Source organism: Drosophila guanche, unplaced genomic scaffold (assembly GCF_900245975.1).
Source record: "Drosophila guanche unplaced genomic scaffold, DGUA_6, whole genome shotgun sequence".
NCBI classification, from domain to species: Eukaryota; Metazoa; Arthropoda; class Insecta; order Diptera; family Drosophilidae; genus Drosophila; species Drosophila guanche.
The window spans coordinates 1058217-1071205 of record NW_022995759.1 but is presented as its reverse complement, the minus strand read 5'-3'; the positions used below and the strand labels follow the sequence as shown (position 1 = coordinate 1071205).

Here is a 12989-nt window from a genome sequence, read left to right as displayed (position 1 = left end):
TCAGTTTATATGTATGTATGTACATTAAGCTTTGAGCTTTTTTGTTGCTTGGTCGTGTTTTTATTGTTTTCCGCATGCATATGCCTGCAGACGGGATCTCGTGTCTATTTTATACTATTGTTAAAATTTTTCTTTTATAAGTATTACAAGCAACAAGTTCGTGAAACTGATATTTTCTTCGGTGCTCATTCCGCTGACTTTGGTAAAGTGTCATTCATTTGTGAGGAAGATAAAATACTATTACGCCTTAAGTTAAGTTTTTTCGGTAGTCTTTAGTTGGGTACTTTTATATACACACTTACATACTTGTGTACATATACAAATATACTTATGTACGTCAAATACCAGCCTATTTACCAGGCCTTTTAATTATTATTTTACATTCAATTGTACATATGTGCATATAATCGCCTATATTAAAAACACAACTGATTCGTTAAGCCTTATCCGAAAAGTGTCTTAAATTGCAAGTTCTTGCTCATACATACATAAGAAAGTAAATGCATGCACCCAGGAAATGTTAACTATGTTCTATGATTTTTTGTATTTCCCATAATAATCCCATTCTTTTTATGTACATTCGTGTGTATGAAATTCGTAAGATTTTAGAAAAAGTTAGTGTCACAGCGTGCGTGAAAAAATGCATATGTACATATGTATGTACATGCGTGAATTTGATTGTAAATACATGTATGATTAAACAACAGCTGATCGGGCAGCCATGAAAAGCTTTGTATGAGATTTGAATGGGCCTTGTAATTTGAAAATCACCCATACATCTTAGAATGTAACCTTTGTATGTAAATATGTATAATTACGTTACATAAATTGTTACATATGAACATGTAGACATGTCTCATGCCTATAATTCCAAAGTTCAGATCAGCTATTAATTGGAAATATAAAGAGTATACGCAGATTACACAAGATTCAAAGTCCTCTTGCAACTGATAATCTATCGACTTCCGTCGGCTAATCTGAAATTACGATTGCTGCCATCCACAATCCATTATTGTGCGGTGAGCCGCGTTGTGTTAGATACGTTATCGAATAGGCATTATATTGGAAACCAACACTTTTGGCCTCTACAAACTTAGATCATTATTATCATTACATTATTAATTATATTATTAGTCATAAAGTTAATTTACACTCATACATAAATATGTTTTAAAATATTTTACAAATATTACAAAGTTATATATAAATCATATGTATTTTTAATCCGTTTTTACTAATACCATCTGTAAAATCAATTGAAACAGTTGCATACAATTTGTACACATTATGTGTTTATGTAAATATAAGAAGTCTTGACTTTCTTCCTTAACGAATAAATTAAAATCGACCAGCAGATTAATTAAATCCAAATCGCCCGGCGGTCGACTTATAAGAAAATTGTATAGTGTCTGTTATCAAATGTTGAAGCGAAGCAACATAACGTGGCCTTAAGCAAGACATTCGAAATTCTATTGACTAGTTCTGCTTCAAACAGCAACGGATACGAATGACAGCGACAGTCCTTAATTTGTACTATTAAAAGTTTCTTTGAAAAACTGTTCTTTCCATTAATATACATACATGTGTGAAGGTTTCGTCGTGTGCCTCAACCAAATCAGATTTTTCGACAATATTACTGAACGAAAAAAAGTGGAACGATTGTAACGCTCTACTCGATATTTTTACTAGATATATGTACATACATATTAAACATACCATAGTAAATAACCAAACTGTAAGATACTCAGATTAATAATTTGTGCACTTGACTTTTATACATATATGCATAAGTAAACATGAATGACAGCAAAGATATTATGGATTATATTTTGGTAGATAGACTATTTTGATCAGCAATGTCTAATTTTTTTGTGCGATCCAGAACCGAAACGATTAATACTTGTTTCGCAACCATTTTTTTAAACGTGATTAAAAAAGGGAGAATAAAAGCTCACAACCTATAAAGTAAATATTTACATATGCACATACATACAAATATACTCAGGCAGGCTCAGGTTTCTACGTAGTTTTTTGTTTTACAGCCAAAACTGTTACTTTTGATTGATAATAACTGTCACCCGCAAATTTAGGAGTCTCTAAAGTTGGATTTTCATACCTAAACGTTGATAGGAATTTTCCGTAGGTACTATCAGTTGGAAAACAAGTGTACGTGGAAAAGCGTTATTCTTCTGAAGATAATTAAATTCTTTATAGTTACGCCTGGCAAAGGAAGATCGATGCGCAAGGGTTTTAAAAAGCTTCGGAATTCGAAGCGTGCTTATCTTCTATTAATATTATTGTTATATATTTCGATACATTTTTTGCAGACGCCCCAGCCTTATTACTTTTTGAGCAAATATGACCGTTCTATCCAAATACGTTGACCGCATAGCGGAAAAATGTGAACAGAATGGACTTTCAAAGCACGCATTTAGCTGCGTCCTCGTGACTAGTGCAATAGTAGCTCTCACCATTAAAATCACAATTCCGTATGTAAGAAATACGCAATCACAGTCCCCAAGAAAGATTCTATCGGGAAAAACAAAAGGCAGCACAGGGGCTCTTACTCCATCAGCAACAGATGGCTCCGATGAAGATTTGAAGCTGGCAGAAGCTGAAAAATTATTGGTGGCACAGAAATTAAAAAACAAAACCAATAAGCAAATGATCGAGCCTGGATTAAATAAAGAGTTTTTAAAGCAACTGGGAATGCTGGTCAAGATTATGATACCTAATACTCTGTGCTACGAGACAGGCTTGCTCAGCATACACACGTTTTGCTTAATTTCCCGCACCTTCCTCAGTATTTATGTAGCCGCATTAGAGGGTGCACTTGTTAAGTTTATAGTGCGGAAAGACGTTAAGCAGTTTTCTCTAGTTCTGCTTAAATGGTTTGGTATTGCTATTCCCGCTACATTTGTGAATTCAATGATACGTTTTCTGGAAAGTAAACTCTCACTCGCCTTCCGGTAAATAATAAAATGGTGTATGGAGAGTTCAACTCCATTCTTAACTCCACTTAACTATTTATTTTAGAACTCGTTTGGTACGTCACTCATACCGATTATATTTCAAGAATCAAAACTACTATAGAGTGTCAAATTTGGACGGACGTATCGAAAATGCGGATCATAGGTGAGTTTTCGATCTAATTTAAAACATTTTTATTCGATATGTTTATTTTTAAACCCGGTACTCGAACAGTAAATAGGGCACATTTTATTTGTGGGGAATAACGGTTGTATGTAACGCACAGAAGGAAACGTTTCCGATCGCATAAAGCATATATATTCTTGATCAGCATCAATAGACGAGTCGATAGAGCCATGTCTGTCTGTCCGTCTTGTTTGTCGGCTAGTTCTCAGAGACTATAAGAGCCACCAAATTTTGGCTCCGGACTGCTGTATGCTCACACTGAAACCAGTGTATTTCAAAAATTAGCCCCTTCCGCCACCGCAAAAGGGCGAAAACCTCCCAAACCTACAGTTTTGAAGATAAAAGAAAACTAAAAACGCCATTCCGTAGGGAATGGGCATATCTATACTTGTTTTGTTTTTGTGCGGGCGTTGCCTCTGCCTCTGCCGCGAGTCTGCAGTGTGTGGGTCTAGGAAAGGGCGTCGAGCTAAAGGAGCGTGTTTGTGTGAGAAGTGTTGTAGATGTAGATGACAGATGAAGAAAAAATTTTAAATTTGACAAAACACCGCTAAGGTGCAGATGTTGTACTGAGTGCCGGGTATAAAACTTCTGACGCGTAAAAAGCGTCTCACACGTCCCTTCTCGTTATTATTACCTTTACTCTTTTTACCGATTTCTATATAGGCTCACTGAAGATATTTCCGTATTTGCTAGTTCTGTGGCTCATTTGTACAGTAGCCTGACTAAGCCTTGTTTCGACTTGATGCTAATTGGCTTAGCATTAATGAGGTCTTCCAGAAAAATGAAAGCGAATATCCTAACAGGTTAATAGATTATTCTTTTGTCAAAGCCTTTATAACATATTATATCTCACTATTCAGGTCCGGCTTTGTCTGTAAGTGTTATTGCCCTAACCGCGCACATCTTAAGGATTGTCTCACCAAAGTTTGGACAGCTGGTATCGGAAGAGGCAAACCGATATGGTTATCTTAGACATATTCACTCTCGCATCATAACAAATGCTGAAGAAATCGCCTTCTACGGAGGACATAAGGTCAGTTCGAATTTTCCAAAAATTCTTAAAAATAATTCAAGTACAAATTTAACTTTTAAATTAATTTTTAGGTGGAGATGCAGCAGTTAAGGCAGGCATACAATCGCCTTGTCAATCAAATGAACAACATTTTTAGCCAAAAACTTTGGTTTATAATGCTCGAACAATTTTTTATGAAGTACGTCTGGTCTGGTACTGGAATGATTATGGTTTCGTTACCTATTCTGACAGGCAGCACCGGTGATCCATCTCTTGTTGAATCTTCTGCCACTGAGTCCAATGTTAGCGAGCGCACTCAGTATTTGACAACAGCCAGAAATTTACTAATTTCTGCAGCGGACGCCATTGAAAGATTAATGTCATCTTATAAGGAGATTGTTGCCCTTGCTGGTTACACTTACCGAGTAGCTGGAATGATGGATGTGTTTGAGGAGACCGCACAGGGAGTCTATTGTAAGGCAACAGTGGTAGAAAATGATGAGATGAATGGTATCATTGAATTTCGTGATGGCAAACCTGTTGCTAAGGGCCGCATTATTTATACGGATGATCCCGGAAATATGTCCATCACTCTACGAGCAGTTCCAGTAGTGACACCCAACTGTGATATAGTTGTACCAAGCCTAACGCTTTGCATCGAGCCCGGTGTGCATTTGCTAATAACAGGTCCAAATGGATGTGGAAAGTCCAGCTTATTCCGTATATTAAGTGGACTTTGGCCCATCTATGCGGGGGAATTGCATATTCCACGGCCCGTGGAAGATAAACCATGCATGTTCTATATACCGCAGCGTCCGTATATGTCCATTGGCAGCTTATGTGACCAAATAATATACCCCGATACCCGAGAAGATATGAAACGTAAGAACATAACAGAAAATGAGCTTAAAGAAATTTTAAAAATGGTTAGCCTTGAGCACATTGCGCAACGGTAAGAACAGCTTATATCATTCGTGAAGATTTTACTACTTACAATAATATTTTTGTATTCTACTTTTAGTGATAGTTTTGATGTTGTTCGCGATTGGAAGGACATTCTATCTGGAGGAGAAAAACAACGCATGGCGATAGCTCGCTTATTTTATCATAAGTAAGAATAATTTACGCAAGAAAAATCGTTTGTAAAGTCTTTTCTTTCTTAGACCACGTTACGCTCTCCTTGATGAATGTACCAGCGCAGTTTCTATAGACGTTGAGAGCTCGATATATGAAATCGCAAAAAGCATGGGAATAACTCTTCTGACAATAACACACAGACCGACTCTATGGTTAGATCTTAAAGTGTCTCGATTTGTGTCTTGAATACAATTTCCTTTTCTTTATAAATTAGGAAATATCACACACACATTTTGGAGTTTGACGGTCTGGGAAGCTGGCGGTTCAGAAAAATGGATTTAAATGAGCAGCAGAAAGAACAGTTCCTTCATTAACTACCGTTTTAAGTATTTTACATGTATAGTTACATATAAATATTTAACTAAGTTGTCGTTTTTAAGCTAAAAGATCTGCTTTTTATTTGTTGTTGTCATTGTCGGAGAAATTGACATTTTAGAAAGAATAACTAAGCAGTGAGACCGCATCGAAAACATAAAAATACACATAAAAAACTGACATAAAGGTCAGTGCAACATTATTTTAGTCTCTCTCTGCTTAATCTACATGTTTTATACTCCACATGTCATGTCAAAATTATGCAAGGTCCGTTTATCATATACCGGTATAAGTCCTTTGTGGGTATTTCTTTTTATACCCGGTACTCGAAGCGTAAATGTATGTAACGCACAGAACGAAACGTTTCCGACCGCGTATATATTCTTGATCAGCATCAATAGCCGAGTCGATAGAGCCATGTCTGTCTGTCTGTCTGTCCGTCCGTCTTGTTGAGCGCCTGGATCTCAGAGACCATAAAAGCTAGAACCACCAAATTTTGCATCCAGACTACTGTATGCTCACACTGTTACAAGTGTATTGCAAAAATGAGCCCCGCCCCCTTCCGACCCCGCAAAAGGGCTAAAACCTCCCAAAGCTACAATTTTGAAGATATAAGAAAGCTAAAAACGCCATTCCGTAGGGAATGACCATAGATATCAGATCACCAAATTGGGATCCGATTGGATTGGATTATAGCCACAATGAAGAAATTAATTTCCAGGGGCTATACCCACCCCGTCCCGCAGCTTATATATATTTTTTTTCACATTCATTCACACTCTGCTTCTGCTTCACTCGGCCCCTGCCTCTGCCGTCCCTCTGCCTTTGCCGCGAGTTTGCAGTGTGCGGGTCTAGGAAAGGGGGGCGAGCTAAAGGAGCGTATTGGCGTGAGAAGTGTTGTAGATGTAGATGACAGATGAGGAAAAAATTTAAAATTTGACAAATAATAGCTAAGGTACAGATGTAGTACTGAGTGTCGGGTATAAAAGTTGTGACGCGTCCCTTCTCGTTTCTTGATATCTCAGGAATATAATATTCACTCTTTTTAACAATCTTACTTTCATAATTTGGGAGTACTGTGATTTAAAGCAGCGCACATTGACATATTTTTCCTTGAATGCTGCTTTTAATTTGTACTTATAAAATTTGGTTTTTAATTTAAACTTTCTTTTTTAAATATCAATAAGCCAAAATAAAGAGTTTTCCATGACAAAATACTTCGTTGTGGACTTCGTGTAATACTAGAAAAATTAAGAGGATATTGAGAAGTTTTGGACGAATAACACTACTCGACACATTTTTGCTGCATCGAACCAGACATTTCATAAAATTCATTTGTGATGGCAACCCAGGCCCCTTCTAGCTGTTTTTTTTATGTTTTGCTCATTTTCTCTCGCAAAAAAATCATAATTTTTGCATTTGAAAGAGAGCCAACGCCAAACTCTCTCAGCCGAAGGTTCTCTCACCAATACTGATTAGACAGCCAGTTTTAGGTCACTTTGACCACTCTATATGTTGTTTGCTTAGTGGTTTTACTTTATAGATGCATTCATCAGCTTTTTATAATACAATACATAAGTTATGTGAAGACGCATCTTACGCGTCAAAACTTTTTATACCCGGTACTCAGTAGTACATACGTCAGTACCTTGGTGTTTTATTTTCAAATTTGACAGACATTTTATATTTTTCCTACAAATTGTATCTACATCTACATCACTTCTCACACCAGCTCGCCCCTTCCATAGAGCCGCACACTGCACGAAGCAGAGTGTGGAATTAAAGAATGTGCAAAAAATAAAAACAGCTGCTGGACGGGGTGGGGGGAGCCACAGCAAATTAATTTCTTAATTCTATCTATAATAATGATCCAATCTAATCCCAATTCAGTGATCTGATAGATATGATCATTCCCTACGGAACAGCGTTTTTAGATTTCTCTTATCTTCAAAATTGTTGAAAAATCCGATTTTCGCCCTTTGTAGGGGCGGGGGTAATATTCGAAATACCCTTGTATCAGTCAGAGCATACAGCAGCCTGTACGAAAAAATTTGGTGGTCTAGATTTTATAGTCCCTGAGAGTTAGCAGACAAACAAGACGGACGGATGGACAGACAGATATTAACTCTGCTATTGATGCTGATCTAAAATGCTTATACTTAATGGGGTCGGAAACTTTTCATTCTGTGCACAAATACAATATACCCTATTTACTTTTCGAGTACCGCGATCAAAAAGCGCTACCTTTAAAAATACTTCGGAAAAAAATACAAGACTTTAAAAATTCTTTAATAAAATATCTTTCATAAATAAAATGTATATTTCATACAACAAATAAAGACGAGAAGGGACGTGTGAGACGCTTCATACGCATCACAACTTTTATACCCGGCACTCAGTACTACATCTGTACCTCAGCGGTTATTTGTCAAATTTTACATTTTTTTCTTCATCTGTCATCTACATCTACAACACTTCTCACGCCAACACGCTCCTTAAGCTAGCCACCCTTCTCTAAAGCCACACACTGCAGAGTCATGGCAGAGGCAGAGACGCGGCAGAGGCAGAGGCAGTAGTGACTACACTACACGAAGCAGAGTGTGAATGAGAGAATGTTTTTCACATTCAAAGCAACAAAAGCTGCGGGTCAGGGTGGGCTTAGCCTCGGCAGAGGCAGAGGCCGCATACTGCAGAAGCAGAGTGTGAATGATAGAATGTGAAAAAAAAAAAAATATAAGCTGCGGGACGGGGTGGGTTTAGCCACTGCAAATTAATTTCTTCATTCATTCTTCATAATAATGGTCCAATCGGATCCCAATTTTTTGATCTGATAGATACCTACTGATCTGGTCCTTTCCTACTGCATGGCGTTTTTAGTTTAGTTTTCTTTTATCTTCAAAATTGATTTTGGAGGTTTCCGCCCTTTTTCCGGGGCGGAAGGGGGGCGGTCTCATTTTTTAAATACACTTGTAACAGTGTGAGCATACAGAAGTCTGGATGCAAAATTTGGTGGCTCTAGCTTTTAGTCTCTGAGATCCAGGCGCTCCAGACAGACATGGCTCTATCGACTCTATCGATTCGGCTATTGATGCTGACCAAGAATATATATACTTTATGGGGTCGGAAACGTTTCTTTATGTGCGTTACATACAACCGTTATTCTCACAAATACAATATACCCTATTTACTCTTCGAGTACCGGGTGTAATTAAAGCCCTCAGCTATCAGAAAATATCATTTTGGTTCGCAGCGAAAAATTAAAAATTAAATTTGATTTACATATAATAAATTCATAAATAAGTGCGCAAGGGGTCTATGCAGATTTTAGTCTCATCTTGGGCATCGAGTTTCCGATGTATCGAATGCACGTTGAGGTGGCTCAAAGGGGGCCTAGGTCGCAGGTTGCGGATAGCGAACGGCCTACCTTGGTATGTAGGTAACCTATGAATAAGCGGGCATCCCAAAGAATGTCAACATTGTTGTTTATGAGGGCCGCTAATGGCGCAGCCTCGTTTAAGTCACTTTCCATCCCTACACTCTACCCTCCCACTCACCGCAAGCCGGTCCGGACTAAGGTGTCATTCGACTTGTGCCGAGAGTCAGCTTGGCTGCTGGGCCCTGTATAAAAATTAGCCCAGTCGTGCACGGAAAGTTCAGGGAAATGACAGACCCCTGTTGTAATGATGATTTCCCGGTCAACGTGGATGTCTACCCGGGCTGACCGTTCCATTATCTGCGTCTCGTGGGTAAAGTCTTTATTTATTAAACGCCAACAGATTTCGTAATCCTTAACTAACTAACATAGAAAAAACAACAAAATATAACAAGATCAGACATGAAAAAGAAAAAAACCCAGAAGGCAGCCTTCTGGCGGCTCCCTTCCTACTTTCATATGATGGCAAAGGAAGCACAAAGTGCCTTTAGAAAGTTTCGTTGCAGTCTCTTGATACGTTAAATTTGAACGACCCTAGCGGGGTTCCAAGCAAGTCTGACAGCACGGAAAATCTTCAAATCATTAGCAAAGAGCAGACACTCAGAGGTTTGAATGCTGAGACAAATGCCAAATATAAATTATGTTTTATTAGGGTTGATGACAATAGCCTGATTATCGCTTTCCAATATGGGCATGTGTTTAAAATAATTTTAATAGTTAATTGTGCTGACTAAGTAGTCTAGCTCTGGGTAGATTATGGTATTTGTAAAAACTGATGTTCTGCTTTTTTCATTGGCAGCAATGAGTCAACTTTGTGGTTCTCTAATCTTTCGACGGCCGGGGTATGCTCACCGATCAGGGGTTCATATACAATTATTTGATCTCTGGAGGTGGTTGCTGTGTTATAAATGGTCTCTTGGTTTAAGAACAAGTTTGTTTTTCTATTAATAGCTCTTAAGAGCTTAAGCTTAAGCTTACAGGGTTCGGAGAAATTTGCTCCGAGATATTAGAATGTTGTGGAGGATACGTTATTGGTGTGTAGTGTATCATGGGGAAGTCGTAGGCTCTACCACGGCAGCAAGAATTACCAAATATAGTGAGCTCACGAAGTTTGGCATCAACCATAGGCTAGCTTGGAGGAACTGTCCCGACTGCCTCGTGGCGCTGCTTTTATTTGCAAAGTCAGCTTCTGCCACGATCAGCATGTAGTTTAACCACTCGTGTTTGCTCCATGTTCAAACTTTGCCCGCTACAATTCCGATCAGCTCATTGTTTAGTGTGCCCGTTGAGGGTGCTGCAACTTCACATAGTGTCTTGGTTCTTTGCGTGAATTTGTGTGTGTATTGAATTGAATTTTCAATTTTATGTTGCCCATTTGGCCAGTATTTATTTCTGTTGCTCCAAACGATGTCGTTTGGAAGCATGATTTGAAATCTGAATCCGTTTCTATAAGCAACCCGTTTAATGGGTCTGATGGTGTCTCATTTTCAGGTAATTTTACTTTTTCTGAAGGGCACTATTTGACTCGTACTTAACGGCGAGATAAAGAGACGAAGTGGATGTTGGCGTTGTCGGCTATTTTCGCTGTGAGTGTTCATCTCCGAGCGATTTTTTTATCGACATGGCCATATCGACCGCGCGGTCCTAAAATTGACGGCTTGCTACGATCGTCTGTCTGACGTGTGTGCGGGATGTGTCGTCCTATACCCTTGGTGCTACATAGAGCAATTTCGGACCTCCGGCTGCTCCTCTATCTGCTTGTCCCTGGAGTCAGATAAGTATGGGACTATGGTTCATCATGGAGGACGACGATGATCTGGCTATTATTTTCCTCATCCGCAGGATCTTTAGGATTCTCTTGGGTGGCCCCCAAGTTTTTATACCCGGTCCGTCCGCCTATCTGTCTGTCCGTCCGTTTTGTTTGCCGCCAGTTTCTCATCGACTATAAGAGATAGAGTCACCAAATTTTGTGTAAGGACGGGATATCACACTTAATCAAGTTAGTTTCATTATTTCGAAGCAATTCGCTATTCCGTGGAGTAGGGTAATATTTATCAGATTGATGAACAAGGGTTACATTATAATCCAATAATAGTCTTATTATAGCCACAATGAATAAATTAATTTGCAGTGGCTACCCTCACGCCGTCCAGCAGCTTTCCTTATTTTTCACTTTTCCTTTTTTTCTTGCAGTGTACGGATCCTGGGGAGGGGGGCAAGCTAAAAGAGCGTGTTGGCTTGAGAGGTGATTTAGATGACACCCCATGTAAAAAAAACATAGAATTAAAAAAAAAAACGAGAAGGGACGTGTGAGACGCTTCTTACGCGTCACAACTTTTATACCCGGCACTCAGGACTACATCTAGATGTAGAAGACATCGCCAACCACTAGATATCGTTCACATTACAGAACACGTAGTAAAAAGCCTACTAAATAAAATGCATCAAACAAATTGGATCAGTTAATATTATCCATTTTATTAGATATTTAAACAGCAATAAAATCGGTACATTCTTGAACCGATAGGTTTCACAGCAACTTTTTCGAAATTGGCGCCATCTATGAAAATTTCTTGTACGCAACTTTGATGGTCCAATGGTCGGAACATTCTGTGCAATAATGACCGATAGGTTTCACAGCAAATTTTACGAAAGTGGGGTCGGAAACGCTTCCTTCTGTGCGTTACATACAACCGTTATTCGCACAAATACAATATACCCTATTTACTCTTTGAGTACGGGGTATAAAAATGAGCTTTTTGCCACCAAAACTGATCATTTGGACAATAGTGCATCTGCACCTCAGCGGTGTTTTTTCAAATTTTAAATTTTTTCTTCATCTGTCACCTACATCTACAACATTTCTCACACCAACACGCTCTCCGCCCTTCCCTAGAGCCACATACTGCAGACTCGCGGCAGAGACAGAGGCAGCGACCGCACAAAAAAAAAAACAAATATAAGCTGCGGGACGAGGTGGGTTAAAAGTCGGTAGTGGCAGTGGCAGAGGGACGGCAGAGGCAGGGGCCGAGTGAAGCAGAAGCATAGTGTGAATGAAAGAATGTGAAAAGAACAACAAAAGCGGCGGGACAGGGTGGGTTTAGCCACTGCAAATTAATTTCTTCATTCTTGCTATAATAATGATCCGATCGGATCCCAATTTGGTGATCTGATAGATATGGCCATTCCCTAGGGCTAGGGTTTTCTTTTATCTTCAAACTTTTAGATTTGTGCGATTTTCGCCCTTTTGCGGGGGCGGAAGGGGGCTTGGCTCATTTTTATACCGGAATAACGGTTGTATGTAACGCACAGAAGGTAACGTTTCCGGCCCCATAAAGTATATATATTCTTGACCAGCATCATAGACGAGTCGATAGAGCCATGTCTGTCTGTCCGTCTTGTTTGTCGGCTAGTTCTCAGAGACTATAAGAGCTAGAGCCACCAAATTTTGGCTCTGGACTGCTGTATGCTCACACTGAAACAAGTGTATTTAAAAAATTAGCCCCTTCCGCCACCGCAAAAAGGCGAAAACCTCCCAAACCTACAGTTTTGAAGATAAAAGAAAACTAAAAACGCCATTCCGTAGGGAATGGGCATATCTATCAGATCACCATATTGGAATCCGATTGGATCATTATTATAGCCACAATGGAGAAATTATTTTCCAGTGGCTAAACCCACCCTGTCCCGCAGCTTTTGTTGTTCTTTTTACATTCTCTCATTCACACTCTGCTTCTGCTGATTTAACCCACCCCGTCCCGCAGCTTATACTTGTTTTTTTTTGTGCGGGCGCTGCCTCTGCCTCTGCCGCGAGTCTGCAGTGTGTGGGTCTAGGGAAGGGCGTCGAGCTAAAGGAGCGTGTTTGTGTGAGAAGTGTTGTAGATGTAGATGACAGATGAAGAAAAACTTTTAAATTTGACAAAACACCGCTAAGGT

At 39.1% G+C, this 12989-nt stretch overlaps 1 protein-coding gene across 1 annotated transcript; it reads left to right on the top strand.

The window, feature by feature from the left end:
• The first annotated feature begins 64 nt into the window (after positions 1-64).
• On the top strand, positions 65-5691 carry LOC117590582 (ATP-binding cassette sub-family D member). Its single transcript, XM_034283338.1, has 9 exons — positions 65-202; positions 2328-2969; positions 3037-3135; positions 3820-3959; positions 4017-4189; positions 4261-5120; positions 5190-5279; positions 5332-5457; positions 5520-5691. The coding sequence occupies exons 2-9, from the start codon at positions 2359-2361 to the stop codon at positions 5617-5619; spliced, it is 2199 nt and encodes a 732-aa protein (XP_034139229.1). The 5' UTR covers positions 65-202; positions 2328-2358; the 3' UTR covers positions 5620-5691.
• Positions 5692-12989: the final 7298 nt, after the last annotated feature.